Consider the following 27,674-nt stretch of genomic DNA (forward strand, 5'->3'; position numbering starts at 1 on the left):
TCTTACAGCACTGCTTTCATTAAACGTTTAAATGATTTCCACCCTGCCTGCAATGTTTGTCTGTATATTACCAAGCTTGCGATTGAGGAAAGAAAAACCCAGCTTACAGCAATTGCAGGCTCATAGCAACTCCCGTAAAATTCGGACTATTAACCGCAACTGTTTCCCTCAACTTCGACCTCTGCAGCTAAAATAACGATGCGGCTTGTTTATGGATTTTTCCGATGTTGCGGGTTTTCCGGATGATGCGTTCAGGCCAAATCAAGTTGTTGTCGTCAGTCTCCACTCTGTTTAGATTCACATTAGGTTTCAAAACTGTTTTTGACTCTTCGTGAATTCAAAACTCACTGTAAAAGTGTGCTAGTGATAACTGTTTACGGTTTTTCCTCCAAATTTACACACGGCCTTTACACACACGAAACATTCAGTTAATCGCCCTTGCGCAGACAACTTCCATCATGCCGAAAACACGACGCAATGCTTACGATGCAGCTTTCAAATTGAAGGCGATCGAACAGGCTATTGAAAAGGGAAACCGAGCTGCTGCCTATGAACTTGGAGTGAATGAATCCATGATCAGACGTTGGAGAAAGCAGAGGGGTGAACTTTCTCGCTGCAAAAAGTCAACAAAGGCTTTCAGAGGTAGGAAATGCCTATGGCCTGAACTGGAAGACGAACTTGAAGACTGGATTAACACACAGAGAGTGGATGGTCGGGGTGTTTCTACTGTTCAGATTAGACTCAAAGCAAGATCGATCGCTGCAGAAAAGAAAATAGAAGAATTTCAGGGCGGGCAGTCATGGTGTTTCAGATTTATGAAACGCAAAGGTCTTTCTGTCAGAGCACGAACGACTCTCTGACAACAACTCCCTCCTGATTTCGAAGAAAACATAGCAAACTTTCGGAACTACATGCAGGAGAAAATAGCAGAGAACTTCATTGCTCCCCAGGACAGAATTAATATGGATGAGGTCCCTCTGACCTTTGACCTACCTCTCAATCGGACTGTAAACAAAAAAGGCCAATTGTCCATCTGTTTAAAAACAACTGGTCACGAGAAAACCAATTTTACTTGCGTCCTGAGCTGCACGGCATCCGGAGAAAAACTTCCACCATATTTAATATTTAAACGCATTACGTTGGTCATATTTACATTACATGGTCATATTTAAACGCATTACGTTGCCAAAGGAGAAGTTTCCAAAAGGAATCGTTATTAAAGTGAACAAGAAAGGGTGGATGAATGAAACGCTAATGAAGACGTGGCTCACTGAGTGCTACGGCAAGCGACCGGGAGGGTTCTTCCACCGAAACAAGGCCATGTTGGTTTTGGACAGCATGAAGGCCCACATTACTGATACCGTAAAAGAAGCAATCAGATCGACTAACTCCATCCCAGTAGTGATCCCAGGTGGCTTGACCAAATATCTTCAACCTCTTGATATCATTGTTAATCGTGCTTTCAAAGTAGCACTGCATGTCGAATGGGAAACATGGATGACCAGTGGCGAAAAATCTTTCACCAAAACTGGACGTATGCGACGAGCAAGCTTCGCAGAGGTCTGTCAATGGATTTTGACAGCGTGGGGAAAGTAAAACGATCTACGATCGTCAACAGCTTTCGCAAAGCTGAACTCTTGTTTGTAGCAGACGACAGAGAAGCCACCAGCTCCAGCCAGCAAGACTCGGATTCATCCGACAGTGAAAAAGAGGCTGGGGCCAGCGATGCAGCCATAGCAGAAGAAGCTGTGCTTCTGTTGTTCAACTCTGACACTGAAGACGAAGCTTTCAGTGGCTTCAGTGGAAATGATGACGACGACGAATAAATGTGACTACCGGTATTTTTTGATTGTGTGTATTTTTGTGTTGCTTTGTCACTGAATTTGTGATTGAATTTTTGCTTTGCGCACGTCTGACAAGTTTCTGTGGCTGTCGAGTTTCTCACTTTTTGTGGCTAATTTTCGAACAGTTTTGTGCTTGGTTTTTTTGTGCAACATTTGCGACTTATAAACCAGTGCGTCTTGTGTGTGTTTAAATTCCAATTTTTTTTTTTAAATTTAGGGGATGCGGCTTATATAATGATGCGCTCGATGGTTCAAATTTTATGGTAACCACTCTATCCCAGCACCTCTGCATCTTTGTTTCCTCCATCCCATGCATGCCTCGCACACTACAAATCTGTGCTCCCTCATCCCCCCAAACTCTTTCCTCCAACTTCCTGAACAGAATGGATCTACTTCTGTCACTCCAACCTCACCAATCTCCTTCATCAAATTCTGGTGGTTCTTTGATAAGTCTGTCTTTGTTGTATCTGCTCCCTCCCCCTCCCCCAATCTCACCTAAAATGGCTGTATAGCTTGACATAAGATAGAATGTCTCATCTCTGTAGCCAACCCACCCCTTTCTGGAAAGTGAACTTTCCAGCTAACCTTGACTTTGCATTGGTTATGAACCCAGACTGTATCGGTGCCCATGTTCTAAAATACTACTCTGCTTCCCTAGAGAGCAACGCAATGACAGTGAAGCAATGGGTAAAGCTATTGTGGCAAGAAGGAGATGTTCACGCCAGGAATAGGAGTCAGAAGAGGGAAGGAAACGTAGCAACTTGCATGTGGGTAGGTGGGGAGATGTATGGGAGGGTAAATATGGATTCAAAAGATCACAGGAAGCTTAGAAATATAAACAAAGTTGTGGAATTAATTGGCAGAACTGAAAGTCTTTCCTTATCTCAAATTGGCTGATCTTTGTTCTTCACTCCCATTGCCTTCCCAATTACTCAACCATGGATATTCATCTGATTTGCTTTCAACAATGGATGGAGGCCTTGAGTCTCAAACAAGAGATCATGGCTGTGACACAATCTAGATTTCAAGACGCATCACATTTGACAAAGCTCACAGGAAGCTTACTTCAAAATATTGTCGTGTCCAGGGGGTTTTGCCCCTACCTGGATGGATAGCATTTCTCCCTTGGAGGCTTACAGCTGAGATTCTTGGAGATTATGGTACCCGTGGGAAGGAAAAGGCAGCAAGGTTGGAGCAGATGGAAGCACAGCACAAGGGGGTTTATCTCGGAACCCACGATAAATAGACAACACAAGCAACCTAAATAAATATGGGTTAGAAGGAAAATAAATCAAATATCGACAATGGTAATAATTCAAAGGTTGATGATAATAATAAAGGAATGTGAGGTGAAATGAAATCTAATTTTGAGGCACCTCCACACAGACTTTAATACAAACAAGCGGACAGATAAAACAAAAGAAAAATCCCTCCTTTATTCCGGCACTTAGCTGTGTATGCCTGGTGTTGGCTATTGTTAGGGCACGTGTCTATTGTTAGGGTTGCGGGCTTTGGTTCCGAGGGTCCTGAGTTAAAATCCCACTTAGCTGTTGAAATAATACCAGGTGGGGTTAACTCGGCCTGTCATCAAAATGAGTGCCAGCATGCTGATATACTGTGTCGGAGTGGTGACCCGTCCAGGATTGTGCCCAATAGCCAAGGAGACTACTTAAGCAGCACCAACGCTCTGCACAGAGTATGGTCCCAATCTCCTCCTTAGCTGTGTGCCCAGGGATGAGTTTTGGTAGCTTGAAGGTCATGAAACAGCTTCGTCACTGCGTGGGAAAATGCGGCCAAAACGGCGCCCAGCCGCTCTCTGGGCAGGCAAACGTACAGGAGGCAATTTGGGTGGCGATACTCAACATCAGGGCTCAGGAACCGCCGTGCAACTTCTTTCATTCATTGTGCTTGCCGAGGCAGTTGCTCTGAAAAATGGCGCCGTCTCTTCCCCCGATGGCACGACTCAAGGCTTCAAGGCTGGTCTGACACCATCCAGCCAACAGTCAATGGTCAGCATCTTGCTCCATCACACAAGCAAATTCGTCTCAGCATGAACACAAGAATCATGCAGTCTTCTTTACCGTGTCGAGGGAAAGCCAGCCGTATTGCCCTTCTCTTTCAACCACCGATCCTGCCTCCCTCGCTTCTGTCCCGCTCTGAAACTTCGTCTCAACTGCCTTCTTGTCATCCAACGCGAGACTCTCTAACTGCCATCCTCACTCGCTCCTCCCGGCTCTCTGACGTCACGCCCATTAATCATTCACTCCAGGGGTGTGGTTTTTTTGCTTGCTTAGACGTGCAGCTCCATTGTTGTTTTATGGATGTGATCCCTTTTTATAGCGCGGCTACATCGCGCTGTTATATAATTGGCTATTCTGTCCTGTGTCTTCTGTTACACTTATGGCCGCGTAGTCCCTTTGATCTGAGGGCTATAAATAGAAATTTGTCCAACATCACAACTCTTCCCATCATGCATGCTAATTCACCGTGTCTACATTTAAATTTTATAACTGCAAAATTGTTTCATCATTCTTAACCTAGACTTTTACTGCACCCAGACACGCGATATCGAAGTATTCGCTTCTTGTGATTGCTGGTCTTGAAATGCAAAAACATAGGAGAAGGTCACAGGGGGCAATCACATACTGGGAGAAATGATCCTTCACCCCTACCTAATTTAACACAGCGCCACCCCCGGTGCAGTGACACTAACACTTAAGCTCACAGTTTCCTGACTTAATTTACATTGAGATTAAGCAGACTCAACCATGAACACCAATATATTGCACCTGTTAATCGAATTTACATTACAAATTACCTCCACGTCCACGGACCAAGCAACTTCATACAATCCTATCTTTCCTATGAAATTCCACTATCAAACCCACAAACAATGTATATATGTATGTATATATATATATATATATATGTATATATATGTATATGTATATATATATATATATATATATATATATATATATATATATATACACACACACACACACACACACACACACACACACACACACACACACACACACACACACACACACACACACACACACACACACACACACACACACTTTTGTAGTATGTTTACTTGTGTACCACCTGTCACGCTATCATCTCTTAAACAGTTGTGCAAAAATTCACCAAACGTAGAAGTTACAGAGGTTTACGAGCTTGCCCAAGAGAGGTGTGAGAGCTGTATCATTTTTGGCCCCATCCCCTAGGGCATAGTCAAACGGTCAAATACCAAAAAATGCAATTAGGGGCACAATTTTAAACATTTTTTGAACGATACTTTGTTGCAAAATATGCAATCAACGTTGGGGGACACATGAAATATGTAACGATATTTTCCATTCGATCCCCTGGTCCATTCCCCAGGGGGTAGGCGGGACTTAGGGTCACAGGTCAAAACAGATTTTTTTTAAAACTCAAAATTTGATATTTTGTCATTCCTGGTGGAACCTTTTGCTATCTTTAAACTTTGCTTTCGGTGGGAAGCATTGGGATTTGTGATGGCATGCCATCGACTTCGCTCAAGTTTGTTTCGTAATCATGCAACTTGCAAATGACAGAATGTAGCACAGGACTCTAACTTTCCTCTCTTATGATGCTTTTGTGGTTTGTTTACCTGTGTACCACCTTTACCATATCTACCTAGCCTTGTCTACAATACTTTATTTTTACCTGTCGGTAATTTGTAAGTCAAAACGATGATAAACACAAATCGTGAATACCACAAACTCGCACAGCCTATTCTCTGTTTCTTCACTTGTACCGAATTGACATCCCTGCTTGTATTAATCCTAGTCCTACCAACAGAGGTCTTTTTGGACTCCAGGCATACATTTTGATGTGATTTCTGTGTTAGTTTAACAATGTATTTCATGTTTTATTTGTTTGTTTACTTATATGTGCTGATAGTAAATACATATGATGTTTTAAGATCCCACTTGCTGCACAGAGTTGCAAGCAAATACTTTCTCGGGTCCAAAAAGACCCCAGCTGTTTTCATTCAATTTTCTTGCATATACAGTGCCTATAGAATGTCTGCACCCCTTTTCAATATTTTTTTTTTTTTACCTTTTCTTGCTTTAAAGCCTGAATTGAATTTCATGAAATCTGACCTTTTCCACCTTTATTTACACATCGTAACCCACAATTTCTAAATGAAAAACAAATTTCAAAAACTCAGTTGAAATACAAACTGGAATATCTTGGTTTGGATAAGTGTGCACCCCACTTATAACAGCAATTTTAAATTCGCTCAGGTGTAACTAATCAATTTTATAATCGCACACCAAGTTAATTGGCCTCCACCTGTGTTAAATTGTGGTGATTCTGATTATTTCAGAATAAAATCAGCTATTCCTGAAGGTTTCCTCTGCTGGGTAGTGCATTTCCCAGCAAAGACTCAACCATGAGTACCAAGGAGCTTTCAAAAGACCGGAATAAAGTTGTGGAAAGGCACAGATTAGGGGATGGATATAAAAATATTTCAAAGGCCTTCAATATCCCTTGGATCACAGTCAACACAACAGTGTGACCACTCCTCATTTTCATAAATGCCAAGGTGAGCCAATGATAAAAGCCAAGAATTCACAAGGTTTCGGAGAAGCGATGATAATAGAAAACCTATACACCACGAAAACCTATAGAAAACCAAGACGCCAAGGTGAACAGCAAATAGCCAAGATCTTGTGAAAAAAGCCAAGGAGTGGTCACACTGGAACACAATGAAAAATAAGTGGAAGATGTATGGTACCACCAAGATCCTGCCTAGATCAGGCCATCCCTCCAAACTGGATGACCAAGCAAGGAGGAGACTAATCAGAGAAACCACCAATTGGCCAATGGCAACTTTGAAAGAGCTACAGGCCTTTATGGCATAGACTGGTCACTTTGTGCATGTGACAACAATATCCCAAGCATTCCACAAGTCTGGCCTGTATGGTAGAGTGGCAACAAGGAAGGCATTACTCAAAAAAGCCAACCTTGAGTCTCGTTGAAGGTATGCAAAATACCACTCCGGAGATTCTGAAGCCATTTGGCGAAAAGTTTTGTGGTCTGATGAAACCAAGATGGAACTTTTTGGCCTAAATGCAAACCGTTACGTTTGGCACAAATCCAACACAGCACATCACCCAATGAACACCATTCCTACTGCAAAGCATGGTGTTGGCAGCATCATGTTATGTGGTTGTTTCTCATCAGCAGGGGCTGGGGCACTTGTCAGGATGGAAGGGAAAATGGATGAAGCAAAATACAGAAAAATCCTAGAGGAAAACCTGCTGCCCTCTGCAAGAAAGCTGAAATTGGGATGGAAATTGATCTTTCAGCATGACAATGACCCAAAGCACACAGCCAAATGTTGAGGAACAAAAAGGCAAATGTCCTTGAGTGGCCCAGTCAGAGCCCCAACCAAAATCCAATCGAAAATCTGTGGCATGACTTGAAGATTGCTGTCCATGAATGCCCCCCCTCACCTCCGCCCCCCCCGCCCCCCTCCATGCAACTTGACTGAGCTTGAACAATTTTGTACAGAAGAATGGGCAAATATTGCTCATTCTCGGTGTGCAAAGTTGGTAGAGACCTATCCCAACACAGAAATGTAATTGCTGTCAAAGGTGCTTCCACCAAGTATTAACTCAGGGGGGTAGACACTTATACAACCAAGATATTATAGTTTTGTATTTTAAATTAATTCTCTGAAATTTGTGGAATTTGATTTTCACTTGGAAGTTGTGGGTTACGATGTGCCAATAAAGGTGGAAAAAGTCTGATTTCATGCAATTTAATTCCAGGCTATAAGGCAACAAAGGTGAAAAATTTGAAAGGGGGTGGAGACTTTCTATAGGCACTGTATGGTTACTTCATGTGAGATTTGTATCGAGCAAGTCCAATAAAAAATTTTTATGCTTAAGTTTGTTTACTTTATTGCTAAAACATCATCCAATCAAAATAATTATGTTTCCTCAATGATATGAAACTTCAGCATATTTAATGAAATTTAGGGCTTCTGAGTTGGGGTCAGAGAAGTCCCCAGTTGGTCGATTATTTTTTAATTTTTATGTTTGTTGAATTTATCAATAAATCACCGCGTTTAGTCATTGATGTGAAACTTTGGCAGATTTAGTGAAATGGCATGGTTTTTAAGTTGGGATCTGAAAAGATCTCTGTTGTTAAGAGTAAGTAGTAAACTATGTTGATATGCCTTGGGTTAAGTCAACGTTTCAGTAGTTTGAAAGTGTCTTTTCCTATTTTTGAACGGCTGTTTTTATCTTTCTCATCCAATATGTTCTCACTCTCGTGTTCACACACCTGTATGCAGGAAATAGATGCGTGAAAGGTGACGAGTTAAGTCTGAATGGACAAACGATCAATGACTGCCATGCAGAGGTCATCGCCAAGCGTGGCCTGCAAAGGTCAGGCTATATACAGAATCACATCTACAAATAAAAGTGTGATCTACACATGTTAGCTGCAACCCACTGTTGTCCCAAACACATGCTACATGCAGGATGATTGGGTTAGTTGAGGAAAGTCAAATTGAGAAAAAGCACAATGTGAGGGCTGGGTGGGTAGGAGAGAGACAAGGGAATGGAGGAGAGTTGGGAGGAGGTGAAGGAAGGGGAATGTATTTCTGTAACCTGCTTGTTTTAGAAGAGGGTAGGTTGGGGTCAAAACATCCACCATTATACATGTGCAGTAAATGGATAGACTCTCATGTGGAATTCATTGTCTAAAACGCCTTTAATTTTTATGTTGAAGATGGTTACAATGTTGATTTTTTTTAAATTTTTTTTTTTAAACAGGTTCTTTTACAAATGCCTCTTGCATTATAAGCAGTCGGATGAGAAAGAGAACATTTTCACCATGAAAGATGACAAGTTGTGTGTGAAACCAGAGATCTCATTCCAGCTATACATCAGGTCAGCCTTTGTCTCAGGAAATTGTGTCTTTGTCATAGTGATGGTAACTGAAATAACATTTATTCCACAAGGTTCATAACAAATATGTCTATACTCAGGTGAGGGAGAAAAATAGCATCTTTCAAGCCATAAAACAAAACTCCGCAATTTTTCTCTTTCTTCAAAGCAGTGTATCTCTGGTGTTTTCTCTCCCACCAACCACCCCCTCCGCTGAAATGGCAACACATCTGACCGCTCCAGACAAGGCTGAACGTCTCAACAAAATGTCTGTCTCCAAATTTTAAATGTCCTTTTCATCCCTCTCTGTCCTCACCTTACCTTTCACCTATCTCATGGACACTTACCTTTCACCCGAGAATGTAGAGAGCATTCTGACCAGCCTCTGTTCTGTCTCGGTGATGGGACCTGATGGCACAGTGTCCATGTTCTCAAATTCTGCTATTCTGCTCTCTCATTGCTTCTGTCTGTTGTTTTTTTTCTTTCACATGTGCGTCACTTTCGGCTGTCTCTCATCTGCTGTGAAGAATACCAACATTTGAAAACCCATGAACGGTACAAAACAGATCTTCTCAATGAGAGGCCAGTTAGTTTACCTGCATACATAAGCAAAGTTGTTGGAATCCATGGTTATACATTTGACAGGAAGTCGTTTTTTTTTCTCAAACGTCCTGATCTCTGACCATCGGTTTGGATTATTTCCTTGTTACTTAACTTTGGTTAACTGAATTTCCTTGTTACTTAACTTTGGAAGGCATGAATTTCAAACATGTATTTGGCCATATCTTGGGAATTTGACAGTCTGGCACCCTGTTCTGTTTGCTCAGCTCTGTCTGTGAAGCACGTGGGTACGTTCTTTCCTGGATTTGGTGACTTTTTCTGCCGTGAATGCACAGCTCTCAACGGAATCCCCTCACTCATTTGCTCTCCAATGGACTGCACTTCCCCAAGGAAACATCTTGGGTTCTATCCTGTTACTCGTGTGTCGTAATGACCACTCTGATGCTTTGGAAATCGTCTTTTCCTCTTCACAGATGACTTCACATTATACTGCACCATTTTAGCGACCACAAACAGGTTGGAAGTTGTGGCTTTTCTCCTCTGCTGATCTGAAAATAATTTATTGATGCTCTAACACTTGGAAAATGTCTTTCAATCCAGGTAAAATCTCATTCCCGCCACGCCCCTCCAAGAAGGATTATCAAACGAACACACCGAAAGATTTCTGTTGTGGACCTATTCAAGAGGTTCAATCCCTTGAGCATCGAAACAACACCATCTCTCCTGGGCAAGCTCAACAATCTCCTGAGCAACAATGTCCTCTTTTCGGCAGATCACATGTCAAAGCCGGTCTTGAAAGCCAGTCATAGACTGGACGTTCTCTGTTGGGATGTGGGATTCTCACAGCGTCCCTGTTCAGTGAAGTCGAAGTACAGTGCTTGTTGGTCTCTTCGGTCTCCAACCATTCTCCAGCTCCTCCAAGATCCTTTCTCTCTTTTCCTCTCTTCTTCTCTCTCTTCTCTCTCTTCTCTCTCTTCTCTCTCTTCTCTCTCTTCTCTCTCTTCTCTCTTTTCTCTCTTCTCTCTCTTCTCTCTCTTCTCTCTCTCTCTCTTCTCTCTCTCTCCTCTCTCTCTCTCTCTCTCTCTCTCTCTCTCTCTCTCTCTCTCTCTCTCTCTCTCTCTCTCTCTCTCTCTCTCTCTCTCTCTCTCTCTCTCTCTCTTCTCTCTCTCTCTTCTCTCTCTCTCTTCTCTCTCTCTCTTCTCTCTCTCTTCACTCTCTCTTCACTCTCTCTTCACTCTCTCTTCACTCTCTCTTCACTCTCTCTTCTTTCTCTTTTCTCTCCACTCCCCCTCTTTCTCTCCTCCCCCCTCTCTCTCTCTCCTCCCCCCTCTCTCTCTCCTCCCCCCTCTCTCTCTCCTCCCCCTCTCTCTCTCCTCCCCTCTCTCTCTCCTCCCCCTCTCTCTCTCCTCCCCCTCTCTCTCTCCTCCCCCTCTCTCTCTCCTCCCCCCTCTCTCTCTCCTCCCCCCTCTCTCTCTCCTCCCCCTCTCTCTCTCCTCCCCCTCTCTCTCTCCTCCCCCCTCTCTCTCTCCTCCCCCTCTCTCTCTCCTCCCCCTCTTTCTCCCCCCTCTCTCTCCCCCTCTCTCTCCCCCCTCTCTCTCCCCCCTCTCTCTCCCCCCTCTCTCTCCCCCTCTCTCTCTCCCCCTCTCTCTCCCCCTCTCTCTCCCTCTCTCTCCCCCTCTCTCTCCCCCTCTCTCTCCCCCTCTCTCTCCCCCTCTCTCTCCCCCTCTCTCTCTCTTCCCCCCTCTCTCTCCTCCCCCTCTCTCTCCTCCCCCCTCTCTCTCCTCCCTCTCTCTCCTCCCCCTCTCTCTCCTCCCCCTCTCTCTCCTCCCCCCTCTCTCTCCTCCCCCTCTCTCTCCTCCCCCTCTCTCTCCTCCCCCTCTCTCTCCTCCCCCTCTCTCTCCTCCCCCCTCTCTCTCCTCCCCCCCTCTCTCTCCTCCCCCCCTCTCTCTCAATTTTAAGTTCAATATAAATTCTGTTTTCACTTTTCATAGTCGCTAAAGGGGCTGTCACACCTTGACGTTTTAGCCAGCGTATGGCAAGGTCTCAAAATGTTTGTAAAACGCTGGCGTACGCTGAACTATTGATGGTTTTTTCCAGTTTTGGATGTTTAATAACGTGTTGGACGTATGCATAATGTATTAGTAGCGTACACAGAACGTTTCAATCACATATAGATAACTTATACCAACGAATGCTGAGCGTGTTGTCGGTGTTCACAACCTATGCCTAACGATAGTGTAACTTATGCATGGCGCGCGGCAGCGTATCGCCGACGATCACGTGGCGTAGGCTATTCATAGGCTGCGGCTCGACGATTCAAATCATAACCTCACTAGACATCGAAGTGTGAAGCCGCTGTCACACCTTGACGTTTTAGCCAGCGTATGCCGACGTATGAAAAATTTGCCGAACCAAGCTGGCACACGTCAAATGTCGAATACGTTATGGGTAAGTTTTGTATACGTTAAGAACATGCTGGCATACATCGTAGTACGCTGGCGTACGTCGTCATACGTCGAGAAATTTTCAGCATGTTGACAATTTCTCGATGTACTCTGCGTATGAAACAAGTTCCGCATACACTGGACATAAGTTGTAGGCACGTTACGCGATCGTTGACACACGTCGACACACGTTACTTGTACGTTACTCATAAGTCGAAACACGTCGAGGTAATGGTTAGCGTCAGTGTTCCAGACTCCCTGTTTTTTTGTTTTTTTTCTTCGGTATGACGGTGATGTTGACACTTCGATTTCCAGTGCGGTTATGATTTAAATCGTTGAGCGGCAGCCTATTAATTATATTATATTATAACCACACTAGAAATGGAAGTGTCAACATCACTGTCATACCGAAGAAAAAAAATAAATAAATAATAAAAAGGTAGTCTGGAACACTGACGCTAACCATTACCTTGACGTGTTTCGACTTATGAGTAACTTACAAGTAACGTGTGTGGACATGTGTCAACGATCACTTAACGTGCCTACAACACGATACTCGTAGGTTAGAAATAAGTTTCGGGTACGCTAAACATTACCTCGACGTGTTTCGACTTATGAGTAACTTACAAGTAATGTGTGTAGACGTGTGTCAACGATCGCGTAACGTGCCTACAACTTATGGCCAGCGTTATGCAGAACATGTGAGTCATATGCTGGCATACGTCAAAAAATTTCAAGCATGGAAAATTTGTCAAACAGCTCGGCGTACTACGACGTATGCCAGTGTACTACGATGTATGCCAGTGTACTACGACGTATGCCAGCGTACTACGACGTATGCCAGCGTACTCTTAACGTATACAAACTTATCCAGAACGTATTCGACGTGTGCCAGCGTTTTAGCCAAATTTTTCATACGTCAGGCAAACGCTGGCTAAATCGTCAAGGTGTGACAGGGCCTTAAGGTTGATTAACACTCGGATGCATCACGTTTTGTGAAAATTGAATGTTTATATCCTCAGTCTGTGTGGAATGCATTGCAGCGAGGGATAGCTTCCATCTGTTTCCATGCCATATAATGAGGCTGTCTTAAGTTCTTGTTGATTTCTGTTTTTACCTTCTGGTGGAGCTACACGTTTAATCAAGAAAATTTTCGTGCAAATATGCTCAGAAACACACTTTTTCATGAGGAAAATATATTGAATTCAAATAACGGTGAGACTCTGGAAGGGACACCACATGCTTTCCGTTCACTGCTTCACCTCGTAACCTGTCCTCCTGAGGGACTGCTTATTCGTAGCGTCTGTGAGATTAATGTTTATATTTTAGATGGTTTGGGGATCTGGTCTACAAGCATCTAAAAGAATTCCGGTGAAAAACGGACGTTTTATGATTTTGTTAGGGCATTTCATCCGAGGCGAGCTGTCTGTTCACGTGACACCGTGCAGGCAGCAAGTGATTGAGCTTCTCGGTGGCCCGAGGGTCCTTTTTTACTTGGGGTCCAGCTCTGTCCTGGATACAGCTATTAAATGCACACACTTAGAGTATTTATTTCATGGCCATAAACGCGGGTTTGAAAATTGTATAATGATGTTTGGAATGATTCCTATAATATGAAGATTTTTGCTTTGAGCGGCCTCACGTGTTTATTTTAAATTCAATTTGAATTCTGTTTTCACTTTCCATAGTCGTTAAGATTGATTAACACTCGTTTGTATCAAGTTTTGTATCAACTGACCATCAAACCCGCTCGGGTGTATTATCTTTAATAATACTGGCATTGTAGAATGGTTCCATTTCCCAGGTAATGAGTTAGTTAATTGACCAACTATTTGCTTCGCTGTTTGGGTCATTCAGCTGAACCAGTGATTTTATTTATTTTGGTGGGGGGGGGGGGGTGGTTTAGGTGAGGTCGTTTCATTGTGTCCTTAAGTCCATGGTTTTGCCTTTGGCATACCCTGTGAGTGGTAGAAGGCATATCCTCATCTTTCTTGTGAAATACCATATCTTTAACCCACACACAAAGTGAAAAGCGGTGTTAAGCAATTTGTTCAGTCTATCTGTCTGTCTACAGACTTCGGTCATTGATCGAGGAGCAACTTTATTTCAATTGAATGTTGTGTTTTTAGCAATGTAGAGCATGAATCTGACCACAAACCTGCTGTTTCGGAGTATTTTGGATCTGAAGTTGGCAAATTGTATGAAATCTCGTCCTGATCGCACGTACGTAAGTAGATGATAAATGGGACGTCCATTCAAATGAATGGGGAAAAAGGGGAAAACTTTCTGACTCAAGCCCCAAAAGCCCAAAATAGGTGACTGATTTTTCTCAACACCTATTCCCTTCCCTCCCATACAAGCAAATGTAAAATTGAAACTCATTTCCCCCCCCCCTCCCATACAAGCAAATGTAAAATTGAGACTTACTGATTAAAGCACTTCTTCCCTTTCATATTTTCATTCCACTCAGAGCGAACCAACGAATATTTGCCCATGTTCTAGTTTAGGGAATAACTTAATTTTCTTATAACATTCATTTCCATCGAGTATATTCACAAAGATTACTTTGGAACTTGGTTCTTGGTTTAAGTGTCTTTGTTGAGCAGAAATGAAATGATAAACTTCTCTCAATGCTTTTGTTTGAGAATATTTTGGTTCCACTCATGTAAACTTGTATAGAGTTGATAAAATTGTTAAAATTAAACTCAAACATGAACACATTACGCACATTCTGTAAGCTGTCTGAGTGCAGCTGAAAATTGAAAGCTTGGGAAAATTTCCAGAATTACTGAGCTGTTGAAAAACAGGAAAGGGAACAATGAGGCAAGTCTAGGCAAAGATCCAACTGACTTCGTCCAACATGGTTTATAAGCCAGGCAATTTCTCTCGGTTGAAAATCTCTTCTGTTTGACGGTTTTTCATTTTTCTCATCTTGACCCAATGGGAAATGACTGAGACATGAACTATCTTTCATCTGACGAAGAAGATAACCCATCACAATATTGGTAAGAGTGTGTGTGTGTGTGTGTGTGTGTGTGTGTGTGTGTGTGTGTGTGTGTGTGTGTGTGTGTGTGTGTGTGTGTGTGTGTGTGTGTGTGTGTGTGTGTGTGTGTGTGTGTGTTGTAAAGTCTGGCTTCCTCTTAGAATGATGGTGAAGCAATTGATTGTTAATTAAATCACGATATGACGAATAATTATTGTTTTTTTTTCTCCCAGGTTGTCCCCAAAAAGAACATCGTTGATAACTGATGTTGAAAATGAGTAATTTGAATTACATGACGAGTGGATAAAAAAGAATGACATCCTTGAAGACATTTATTTGTTTCGAAAATAATTGAATGGCATTTTTCTTGGATGGCAAGAAATTCTCTCACGTCCTTTGATCTTGGGTGACCCGAGTCCAAGGTGAGAAATTATCGGTGTGTGTGTGTGTGTGTGTGTGTGTGTGTGTGTGTGTGTGTGTGTGTGTGTGTGTGTGTGTGTGTGTGTGTGTGTGTGTGTGTGTGTGTGTCTGACTCATTACAGCGCAGCAACATCGCGCTGTTATATAATTGGCTATTCTGTCCTGTCTTCTGTCACAGTTATTGCCGGGTGTATTGTGGGCAGAGATTGCCGGGTGTATTATGGGCAGAGATTGCCGGGTGTATTGTGGGCGGAGATTGCCGGGTGGATTGTGGGCGGAGATTGCCGGGTGGATTGTGGGCGGAGATTGCCGGGTGAATTGTGGGCAGGGTTAATGCAAAAGAGCGCGTTTTTTGTGCTGAATCGTTTTCTGTGTGACGCCGGAAGTTGATTTTCTGAGCAGGAAGTGATAATCTTCCTGTTCCGTTAGTTGTTGACGCGCAGTGTTGCAACTCTCGTTCTTCATTGTTTTTCACCAGAAGTGTTTTTAAAATGTCTTGTGGAGGTGATTTCTTCCTCTTTTTTGGTGACAGAAGTGGTTATAACAGCGCGGCAACATCGCGCTGTTATATAATTGGCTATTCTGTCGTGTCTTCTGTCACGTCTTCTGTCACACTTATTGCCGCGTACGTCCCTTTGATCTGAGGGCTATAAATAGAAATTTGTCCAACGTCACAACTCTTCCCATCATGCATGCTAATTCACCGTGTCTACATTTAAATTTTATAACTGCAAAATTGTTTCATCATTCTTAACCTAGACTTTTACTGCCCCCAGCCGCGCGATATCAAAGTATTCGCTTCTTGTTATTAATATTTTTTATTTTTCAGTTTAAACACCTGTCTGGATGAACCAAACACACAACTTGATCTTCTGGAGGAATTTGACATGACACTATCTTCTGAAGGTAATTGTTATATTTATTATTTTATTAATATCATATTATAATCATCTTTATATACCCTAATTGTTCTTCACTCTTTGTTTTGAACAGAATATGTTGATCGAGTTTCAAAACCAAAACAAACCATCAGACTGCTGCGAAAGAAGATTTTGTTCAATGTTATTACTTTTGCTTAATTATAAATGCTTTCCTTATAATTATCTGATTTTGAATTACAAGAAAAGAATAAAGGAGATGTAAAAGGGGGTGGGGGGGAGGGGGGTAGGTGCGCTCCCCCAACAATCCACCACCCCCCTCATCCCTCTTCCCTCCCCTCCCCGTGTGTATGTGGGGAAGGGAGGGGGGTGGGATGAGGGGGGTGTTGGGCCAAAGGTGGGGGTGCAAAGGAGGGTGGGGCTTGTGTGGGTGGGTGGAGTTTGTGCGAGTGCGAGTAAATAAAAGGGGTGGAGTCAAAAAAAAATTTTTTTGATTTATCTTTGTCTTTTGTAATTCCTGTGAATAAAATGAACCTAAAATCTCTTCCCCTTCTAAATCATATTCCTTATAAGTCCAAGGAACTGTATTTATTACATAAACGATTATAAAAAGTTCATTTGTCCATCGCTTCGTATAACCTTTTTCAAAATGAGATTTCCACCTGTATATTCTTACCATATCACCAACTTTGAAGTTAGGTTTTCTGACAATCTCTTTTTCATATTCTAATTTTGTAAATGTTTCTGATGGTTTAGTATTCATTGAGGTGTGAATCGTATCATTATACTTATCTACAATGTCCTGAATTAAAGATAACCATTGTTGAGAACCGAGTTGAGTGAATTTTTTATATAGTCTCTCTTTTAAAGTGCGATTGAATCGCTCAATAACAACAGCTTTTCCTTCATTAAAGGTGCTGTATAATGTAATTCTGTTATTCTTAAGAAAAGTCATAAATGTTTTGTTGTAGAACTCTGTACCCTCATCAGTCCACAATTTTTTTTTAGGTTTTCTCTTGCTTTTATTAAATATCTGTTGAAAGGCAAACATAAGAGTATTACATGTTTTGTTTTTTTAAAGGGACAACCCACGCATATCTACTCAAATCAATAACGGTTAAAGCATACTTGTACCCCTTATCATTATTGAGTTCAATCAAATCAGCTGACCAGATATAATCAACTTCCTTGGAATAAACCTTCCTTCTATGAAACTTTGTGATTATTGGTTTATGTAATTCATCAGCTAATTGCTCTTCAATATTAATGACATCATTAGAGCCTATAAATTTTTTGAATTTCCAAGCCCAAGTTTCAATTTAGCACTGATCATTTTCTTCATGATGAGAACCTATCAACTTTTTCTCTCAAGGTTGGATTTTGTATTGGAGTCAAATTATACAACATTTCTCTCTCGGCTTCATGTTTTTCTTCCAACGTCATGCTATTCCCATAATCAATAGCGTGCCTCATGCGCACTTCACCAACCCTATTGATAGGTTTGCTGCACTGTTTAGGATTGTCAGCCTCGTCTAATCTTTTATTCAAGTTTGTTCCTGGACCACAGAGAGAATACCCTGGTAGATGTAATTCCCCTGGTATTCCAGGAGTTGTAAATTTATTTCCTGATCAAACACAAACATGAGGGATATATACAAAAGTTTTTGAGATAAATTTACTCTTTTTAGAGCAACACAGCGAACATATGCCTTTTGGTATAACCCTGTTATTTTTACTTTTAAAATATGAGATAGTCTTCGAATTAGTTTTCTTTTTACATTTGAGACAACTCACTTATTTATGAGTAAAATTCCTACGGAGTGCGAAAACCTTTTTAGTTTCCAACATGCACATTTGAATCTTCATTTTTAAAACAAATAATCCTCAGAAATGTCTTCACTGTTTCCTCTTTATTTAAGAAACAAAATGGAAGACTTTAATTAAAGTGAATTACACCAACATCATCAATAATATAATCTTTTCCTTTTTCTCTTTATCTCCACTTTCTTAGATACCACTTTATATCTTCTCCCTGAAATCGAAGTTAATACTCTTGACGCATATATTTCTAATGGACTTGTCAATTCCTTGTTTTCCTCCTCAGTGCGTTGAGATTGATTTATTTTCTGTAATACCTTTGATCTTATAATCTCACTGGTTTCCATATTTTTATATTTATTTATTTTCTCTCTCTTCTCCCTCTTCTCTCTCTCCTCTCTTTTCTCCCTTGCCTCTTTCTCTCTCTTCTTCTCTTTCTCTCTCTTCTCAGTTTCTTCAACTCCTTCCTCATCCCCTACGACCCTTGAACCACTTTCACCCCATAGAATATCATACATATATTCATCAGGATTTCTTGTTATTCCTGCATCCAAAATAAATTTTTTTACAACAGGAAGCTAATAAAATTTCTTCTGATTTTTGTAAAAGAGCCTTGTGTTTTCTTTACTCGAAATTTTTTTCATGATTTAACATTTTAGTTAAATCCAAAGTTGTTGGTTTAGTAATATCAGTATAAAGCCAATCTTTTTATTGAAAATACCTCATTATTATGTTGTAGAACATATTTATTAAAATACTGACATACCCTTTTCTTGAAGGTATGCTTGGACACAGAAATGATAATTTTCTTGAAGCCTTCTTGCTGTCATTTATGAATCAGAAATATATGATAGATTAATATAATGACAGGAAATACCTCCCCATCTTCCCATCGTTCAATCCGTTTGTATTCTCTTATTTATTATATTTCATCCTGTTCTTTGTGTTTTCATGATATAAACTATGGCAAAACCATTATTTGTTGTGAGGCAGTAAGTGACCACAATATTTGTTATGGGTGTGTGTCTGTCTGTCTGTCTGTCCCGAGCATAGCTCCGTGGGTTTTGATCCGATCCTGATAAAATTTGGGTGGGAGGTTTGTATCATGATGTAGTTGTGTTTTCCTGAGAATGGCCGTGCTGCGCCCATTATGGGGGGAGCCACACCCAAAAAACGTGTTTTTAGGGGGTAGCCGGTTTCAAGTTTCATCTTATCCGAGGGGGTTTGTTGAATCTGGCAGGGGTTTCGGTATTTGGTTAGCCCAATGACACCTGCATAGCCCCACGGAGCTCGATTTTTTTTTATTTTTATTTTTTCATTTTAGTCCCAAGGTCAAGGTCAGGAACTTAGAAAATGTCAAAAAAATCAATAAATTGGACATCGAGCTCCTAGGGTTTTCGACTGTTTCGAATGAAAGTTGGTATGCAAGTAGTGCTCTTCAAGTACTACAACTTTCATCATTTACGTTTTTCCCGATTCTTGTCAGTTTGCCCGTGGCGTCCCCTCGAAGGCCAAAAAATAAAAAGGCGAACCGTGTACATTGCTCGTGAAATATCGCCGTCTCCAGACTTGTTGATTTTACCCTTATTAAATTATTATCTTGCCAAAACGAAGTTTTTGCAAGATATGTTGGTCAGCTTGTATGTTTTTTTTTGTTTGTTTTTTTTTGTTTGTTTGTTTGTTTGTCTGTAATCACGTATAAAAAATTCTGCAGAGCACAGTTATCATTGGATATTTTTGTAACTTCGCATATCAGAGGCCTATAGAGGTCCCTTTCAGCGCATAAAATTTTGAAGGTCAAGGTCACTTTGTCGCAAATCAGGGGAGTCGACGAAACGCTTATTTTTTGAGTAATTTTGATCGGATCGTCTTCAAACTTCATGGGAATATAGTTCATGGTCTGGCGCTCAGCTGATTAATTTTTGGTGGCGATTGGCCTTGACCTTCATGGTTCGCGCCTGAGGTCAAACATATTTGACCCCAAGGTCAAATTTTCATGTTTTAGGAACCATATCGTGTAGTACCTCAAATTGAACATCTTGAGTGCTTTCAAGATCTGTCAAGCTTGAGACATTATGACGTCATTTGGTGACGTTATGAGGCAAACGCATATTTTTTCATGGTTACTCTGTGGAACGATTCTCATCGCAATCTCTCGTAGGCAGATATTCCTCAAGGAGTCGCTCCTGGTGGATAGCAGCTCTGTTCACCTCAGTGTAACCTTAAAGAAGTCACACGTGGTCACCTTTTGGCAAGATAGGGGTCACCCTGCGGGTGACATTGTTTTTATTTTATTTGTTGTTTTCTTCCACAAATCGTGCTTCCACAAAACTCATTCTCGGCACCAAGTGGATAATATTCGTCCTTACGAGACTGATTTAATTGTTCCTTGTCTACTAGGTCAATTTTAAATGACCAATTATACCCTAAATCATTCATATCATATCCCCCATTGTTCTATTCTCATACAAACGATATGCCTTTCTTTATAAAATTTTATTTTAATTGGAACTGTGAATTCTGTATGACCTGGAGATGAAATCAATACTTCTGTATCTTTGGAATACACAGCCGTTTTATTTTAGGATACATATTGTGACAAATTGCTAAATCTCACCAAGTCATTCGCGTCAGTCGGGCTTGGATAATTTATTCATTTATAAGCATTTTTCATATTCATATTTTTTGCTGTACTATATTTCTGTCATTCAGCCTGTGCCTTTGTGTAATAATTTGATAAATCAATATCCAGTTCTTGGGATACACCAAAGATAGAACCATCTTTACCAACATAAGTCATTTATATTAGATAAAAAATAATGTCATAATTTTTTTTTATTTTTCTTGAGTTGAAATAACACATGAAGACATAATTGACCACAACACTTGGAATTTAATTCTTGGACTTGAAATGTTTGATAAACACCATTCTATAAGAATTTTATTACTTCAACAGGTGGTGGAAGACCAAAACTATCAAAGTAATATTTGTCTTGACTATTATAAATACAAACCCAATGAGAAACGTTCCCATTATTATCTTCTAAGTTCACAATAATATTCTTTGTATCTTTAGACACGTTTGTTAATTCATCTCTCATCCAAATAACCACATTATGAATTTTTAATATCTTACAATATTTGATAAGTTCTAAATTTGATGTATTCTTTCCAAATTTGTTAAACCACTCATCAATGCTCATTTATTTATGAGAGATATAATCCATCACCCCTTTAAGTTAATTTTACACCTGCTTGTGTGATAGAAGAAAGCATATCTCCAACTAACAATCTCGCTTTATCAGGCAGACTTTCAAGTTTTTCAGCAAAATCTACAATTACACCACTTCCACTAATTTGTTTCTCCAACTCTTTGTTATGTCTTTCCAATTATTTTTGAGCCTGGAGTTGAGCCTTCCTTTCATTGGCAGTTTTCACCGCTGCTGAAATACCACCCGTCAATGCTCCATCCACACTTAAACCAGCAAATATAGGAATTAGAAATGGGAGAAATCCTCCACTCGTCTCTCTGATTGAATATTTCTTCAACATTGGTTTTGACATTTTAATTTTATGTGAGCCAGTATTGTTCAAGATTTTCACCTGTTCTCTTGTGAGCAAAACATCAATTCTTATTGCTCCTTTCCTCTGAATTGTATTCATGTTAATCATACAAGGCTTTTGATTTTGAATACAATATGATCGTTGATGAAGATGGATTTGATTAACATTTGCCCCAGTTGGCACTTTACTACTCATTTATTTATCAACAAAATTATGAGACTAATCATAACACCATTATCTATATTAATCTGTAATTCTGTTTCTTCCAAAAGCAAACAATATGTTTCAACTTCTTCACTCTATCTTCTTTCAATGTATAGGAAAGTGTCTACTCAATTTGACTTTATAGTTTCCTTTTGAGCACTCAGGTCAATCGCATAGATTGTATACAGACTTTTAAATGCTGTCATATCCAAAATGGGTTCTTTATTTCCATTGTTTTCACACACCTTTTGGTAAGACTTGTATGCTTCAGCATAATCATTTTTTCCCAATTAATTTCCAATCTATATCGTGGATAAAATGTTCCATCTGGAGAAATGCGAAGTTGTTTCACCTTAGCATTCTCACTCAATGCATTATTCTTATCAGTTGCAGTATCACCATCTGGTTTTTAAAAAATGAGCCACAGATATCGTGGCTTTCCTTCCAGAACACCCAAATTCCACGTGTAAGTGGTTTGGTTGAGTTTAACGTTTTGGCATCTTCTTTTAAGGTATGATACATTGAGTGGCTTTTTTGAATTAAGTCTTCCATTCAACATCTCTTCTGTTTTAAGATTAGGAGTATATTCACTAATGTACCAACTAATTTCATCAATTAGAAATGTATTCTGAGCAGCAAAAGCATTTGCCACACCAAAAAGCAATCTATTCTCATGATCATTCCTTTGGAGTTGAAATCTAATTTAAAGACCATCTAGAACGTTGTCATGATCACAAAATCCAAATATACCTTTAAGAGGAACTGCCACAGTAAAACTATCATCTGCTTTTGTATCATTATACATTCCTTTCCTTTGAGTATATCCTGGGTCTGTGGTTGTTCCCGTTGACATATCAGGAATAAAACCTTTGACAGCCCCCTTTCCAATTCTATCACTAAATTAATATAGTGTAAATTTCATCATTTCAGATGTAGCAGAGACAAAATCAACTGCTTCAACTTCTTGTGTTCCAATGTACTAACGAACTCTATCAAACATTTTCCGGAAGAAATCATTTACGAGTGTAGCGTTTGTGTTATTCGCAGCCTTAGTGAATGTAAATGTACACAACAAACTTTCAGCTCGATTCAAATAAGTTTGTTGATTATTCATTTCAAAACTTTTTGTTCCATTTGCATTCCAGTCTGTTCCAGTTATTGCATTTACCTTGAAGTGGTCTTCTTTATTAGTAGAGCTTGCGATGACAATGGTATCATCCAAATCATAGATACGATCAATTGCTTCCATACTTGTATTTATTTCGGAAAAAAGATGTTAAAACTTTTGAAACCCACGTTTGAAATTTATTAATGACCCAAATATTTGAATTATTTTCTGTCGTTCTTGGGGAGACACCTGAGTTTTGCCTTTCTTACTTTCTTTTATTGTTTGCAATTTATGGGATTCCTTTTGGGCATCTTTTATACTCTTTATAGCACCCGCTACATTTCCCACAGCAGAAGCAGTTGAACCAATTTGGTCTTTTTGATTAAGAATAGGTGAACCTATTCCCAGTATCAATTCAAGTATCAATTATCCCATCTCCTTTTTTTCTAAATTGATGTCTGACACCCCTTTGTCTCTTAGGTTTATAGTTTCCTCGACCAAGATACATACCTTCACCCTTGTAGTATGGGGAAAGGAACATCCCATCCCCTGTAATTATTTTATATTTTTCCAACTCGTGTTTCCTCACTATCCATCATATTTATTTCTTGGAAAACTTCACGGAGGTGAATTCTGAGGATATAATTTCTCCGTGAAAATAAATCATGCGATAATCTTGGTCGGTTATCCTAAAATTTACTCTGTGTATGTTTTTTCCTGACACAGGTAGATAAACCAGATTTTGGGGTTCCATATTGAATTTATAACCAATTGGGGTTGAGTATGTGCTGAATGAAAATATTGTATTTGATTTATTTTTCCATCATTTTAATGCCATCAATCAAATCACAGTGAATTAACACCAAACTAGCATAACCCGCGCTCTGTGCGACATGTTGGGGTGGGTATGTTTGAGAAAGGAACTGATGCAGAGTATCAGTCGTAATTTTACTTTAATGCAGTAAGTGGAATGCGATTTCACTGTTTCAGAACCATTTTATTTACTTTTTTTGTACCATGCACCTCCTATGGTCTTTGAGATAATATAAGCCGAATATAACGTTACTCGAGCGCAGAACAAAGTCGAAGACAGCACGACACGAAACCACAAACTCGGAAATAATATATAAGATTTATGCCTGAGGATATTTGAATGACATTATCACTGTAAAACGTCCCATTAGTTTCAATCTTTTTTGAGGAGAAACCCAATATCTCTCTAAATGAATTATAATCAATTGTGAGATCAACCTTGTAGTTATTTTAAGTTTACTTGTTGATTTTGAAGTATGTTTTTGAATATGTATAACTATTTTTTGGTTCATCAACCTGTTCTTTCATAAGACGAGCAATTTCGGAAGATATTTGAGAAATCTCATATGCTCTGGGTGAGACTGTTATCGTTTTGTATCCACTTCCCGGATTATAACTAAACTTGTCATTTTTCTCGGTGATATTAAATCAGGTATTATAAGTTTCCATGGACAATAAAGACGCCTCATATTCTTTTGTTGCGTCAAGTTGTAGTGGGTATGGGAATGAAGATGTGTGGTCGCTTGTTATGAAATTAAAACTAAGGATTGTGCTTCTCTTATTTAATATGGGATAAAATTTCTTTGCTTGACATTTATTAATTATTTTCATGTTCATCAACTGGTCTAAAATGGCTGATGCTTCATTAAAACAATTGTTATTTCCAGCTTTCTTTCCTCATAGCAATAACACTCTATTAACTAATTGTGATGGGTCATTGGGAAGAAAACTAACACCTGAACCAAGCCTACTTAAAGCCTGAATAATGTGTTTCTCCTTCTCATTCTTCCTACTTTTACCAGAGACGAACCCTATAATTAAGAGAGTCCAGCAGGTCAAATATATCCTCTCTCATCCTTATATTTCATGTCCAATGGTTTATCAAAATACTTTGATTCATCCCTCACAGTGGAACCTTGTTTTCCATCTTTTGTGAGAAGAAACATTAATTTCGGAGTTTGTTTAACAGGGGGTTGAGCAGAACTCAAGAACCTGAATTCATCATGAAATATCAATCCCTTTTCTTGAACAAGATGAAATATTGCTGGTTGTTCTGTTGGAATGAGTCCTGCTTTGGTTTTTGAATCTGCTGAATATTCATTGTTTTGAAGAGCCTTCACAATATAATCAGAGAGTTGATGAATCTCTTCCAGTTGTTGAAGTAATCCTTCATCATATCCTAATTCTCCTCCATGCTCTAATTCTTCCTCTGTCATTTGACTGAAATCTTTTGACATTTGAAGTTTTTTCGGAGTGTATTCTATCGTGGGAACTGTGGAAGCATCGATAATTTTTTCTTGGGAAGTTTTTTAAAGTGGTTAAAAAAATTTCTCTTGTTTTCTTTCAAATGCTTCTTCACCCGTTAGTTTCTGTCTGCGTTTCTTCTTTATGTCTGCCTGTTGTTTTACAACTTTTGAAACCAACTCTTGATGCTCTGACTTAATTCCTTTGGTACCAGGTCTCTTCGGAGAATCCTTGGCTAACGCTGGTCAGATTTTGTGTCCAACGAGCGGTTGCTGAGAGAGACTCGGATGAGATTTGTTACCTGCATGGTCCATGAGCGTCAGTTGCGGCTGTATGGACATGTGGCTCGTTTTCCTGACCCTGATCCTGCTCACCAGATTCTCTCAGCGAGGGAGTCTCGTGAGTGGAGGAGGCCAATGGGCTGACCACGTGCCTCGTGGTTGCAGCAGGTTGACCAGCATCTCAAGGAGATGGGGATGGGCCTGGAATCTGCCTGGGGGAAGGCCAGACGGAGGCCCCTGGAGTACCGGCGGAAAGTGGACGCAGCGACGCGCTGTTCTGGCACATGCTCCCATACCTGACCTGACCTGATGCTCCTTAAATCTTCTTGCTCTTTCTTTCGCATCCATTTATTTATTGGAAAATATCATTCACTAAATTATAAAGGTCAACAGGGAAATTTTCCTTTTCTTCATCATTTAAGTAGATGTGTTCAAATGCATCCTTTTCTTTAAGTATTTTATCAAATTCTTTATTAACATTAATACGAGTTGTAATTTCTTCTTCGCTAATGTATCTCTGCTTTACATATGTTTGCGTTGAGTTTCTTCGTCAACATCAAAACCGAATGACAAAATCTTACCCTCATTACCACTCAGATGTTTAATAATTTGTCTCATTCCTTCTGGATTAGTTTCTAATTTCCCAAGACCACCAGATTTTAGTTTCTTTAACTCACTCTTACAATGAGAATATTTTGTTGTATCAAGAGAAACCTCCTCAAATATTTGGCCTTCATTCCTCAATCGCATATGTTCCTCGACTGAAATATAGTAATAATCTTCACCTTCTACTTCTCCAGGTCTTATTGCTCTCATTGTTGATAAAATACGAACGACATGGTGCTTTTTAAGCAAATTTAAAATATTCTCAATTGTACAATACAAGAACCTTGATTTATGAAAGTTTTTTCCAGAAGCAGATTTACCCACAAGATTTATAATAATAGTTGTCATTTATAGATGTAATTGTTTATAAAATAAAAAATATACCCCTTAATATCTCATCTTGTTTCACAACAATATATTTATATTTTTCAGTCGTGTGCTTCATAAAATCCCCAAATTCCTTTTTACTACATAATGGAGAACAATTGTTTATATCTATTGAATTTAACTTTAAAAAAATAAATGTATGAGCATTGTTTCTTATTGAGCGACGAGGCAGTTGAAAGTATGATTCACTAAGACAAATACAATTACAAGAAGAATGTCGCCCTCTTGTGTAGTAGCTATCCATTACCATTTGGTTTCTCTCATTAACACAATCATCAAAGATAACAAAGTTCTTTTTTTATTTATCGAAATCTTGGGGAGAAGGGATATCATCCGTATTATCACGAAGAATACAAGTTATTGGCTTTGATTTCTTTTTATATGTCTGTGTATCACAAGATAGTTGTATTATATCTTCAATGTTGTCATCATTTAGTTTGTTTTGAAGTTTAAATAAACCGATTATATCTTCTTTTTGAAGACCAGCATTAAAACCTTGTGAGAGTTGTTGATACTCAGGTTGAAAACTTGACTTTGTGAAAATTATTAAATTATCTTAATGTAAAAAGTTGGGAGGAAGCAGCATCTTTAAAAATAAGCAGGTTTTACCACATCCGCTTGAACCAACTCTGAGACATCTAAATGAATTTGGAAGATTTTTATGGTTGTTAAATTTTATCTTATTTTCCCAAATGGGTAAAAAGTCATTAATTTATATATTTGGAAAACAGATTATTTAATTTATTATTGACTTTCTTAGAAACTCTATATTTTATCCTAAGTTCGGGTTTAATTTCAAGATAATCCATTATTTTATTTATACAATATCTTGTGTTCATATTTTCCTGAAAATGGCAATCGTGAATAATATATAACAACAATCCTTTGAACATTTCTCTAATACGTTCAGTTTCTTCCATTGTAAGGAAAGGTGTGTTATCACCCTCATACTTTACATTCATTTCTCTAATCAGTCTTGTGAAGTAATTCATTTTTGGTGTAAATCTGAAAGAATTATATTCCTTTTTACATTTTTTATTATGAATTAGAAGATAATCACAGAACATACATTGTTCATAGGCTTTTGACTCTGTGTTTAATCCCAGTCTTTCATACGCAGGGCAATTCTCAAATTTGTCATGTGGAGAATCGGTAAATTCAAGGGGCTCAAAATCTAGTAAACTATTCAAATTTATAAAGCAAAACTTTACTTCAAATAAAATTCATCTTCAGTATCATCTTCACTACTTTCATTGGTGCTTTCACAATCATCTTTAAAACTACTTTCACAACTATCATTTGAACACAAACTCCCGGTATCATAACTGTCTTCTGTTCCAACAGAGATACTATCATTACTC

The 27,674-nt window shown here is 39.4% G+C and overlaps 1 protein-coding gene and 1 long non-coding RNA gene across 5 annotated transcripts in view; both read left to right on the forward strand.

Annotated features, from left to right (window-relative positions):
- LOC147030877 (double-stranded RNA-specific adenosine deaminase-like) overlaps window positions 1-27,674 on the forward strand; it is a 111,264-nt gene that overhangs the window by 19,605 nt on the left and 63,985 nt on the right. For all 4 annotated transcript variants that reach the window (XM_085875415.1, XM_085875414.1, XM_085875416.1 and 1 more), the window contains 2 exons: window positions 8,185-8,278; window positions 8,669-8,785. In XM_085875415.1, the coding sequence (XP_085731541.1) occupies window positions 8,185-8,278; window positions 8,669-8,785 (211 nt within the window). The remainder of the gene's footprint in view (window positions 1-8,184; window positions 8,279-8,668; window positions 8,786-27,674) is intronic.
- LOC147030878 (uncharacterized) lies at window positions 15,204-26,807 on the forward strand. Its single transcript, XR_015056559.1, has 2 exons — window positions 15,204-16,096; window positions 16,184-26,807. It is a non-coding gene; the product is annotated as an uncharacterized LOC147030878 (long non-coding RNA).

This window comes from Eptatretus burgeri, chromosome 3, assembly GCF_056783735.1.
Source record: "Eptatretus burgeri isolate ZD-2024b chromosome 3, Ebu_testis_v1, whole genome shotgun sequence".
NCBI classification, from domain to species: domain Eukaryota; kingdom Metazoa; phylum Chordata; class Myxini; order Myxiniformes; family Myxinidae; genus Eptatretus; species Eptatretus burgeri.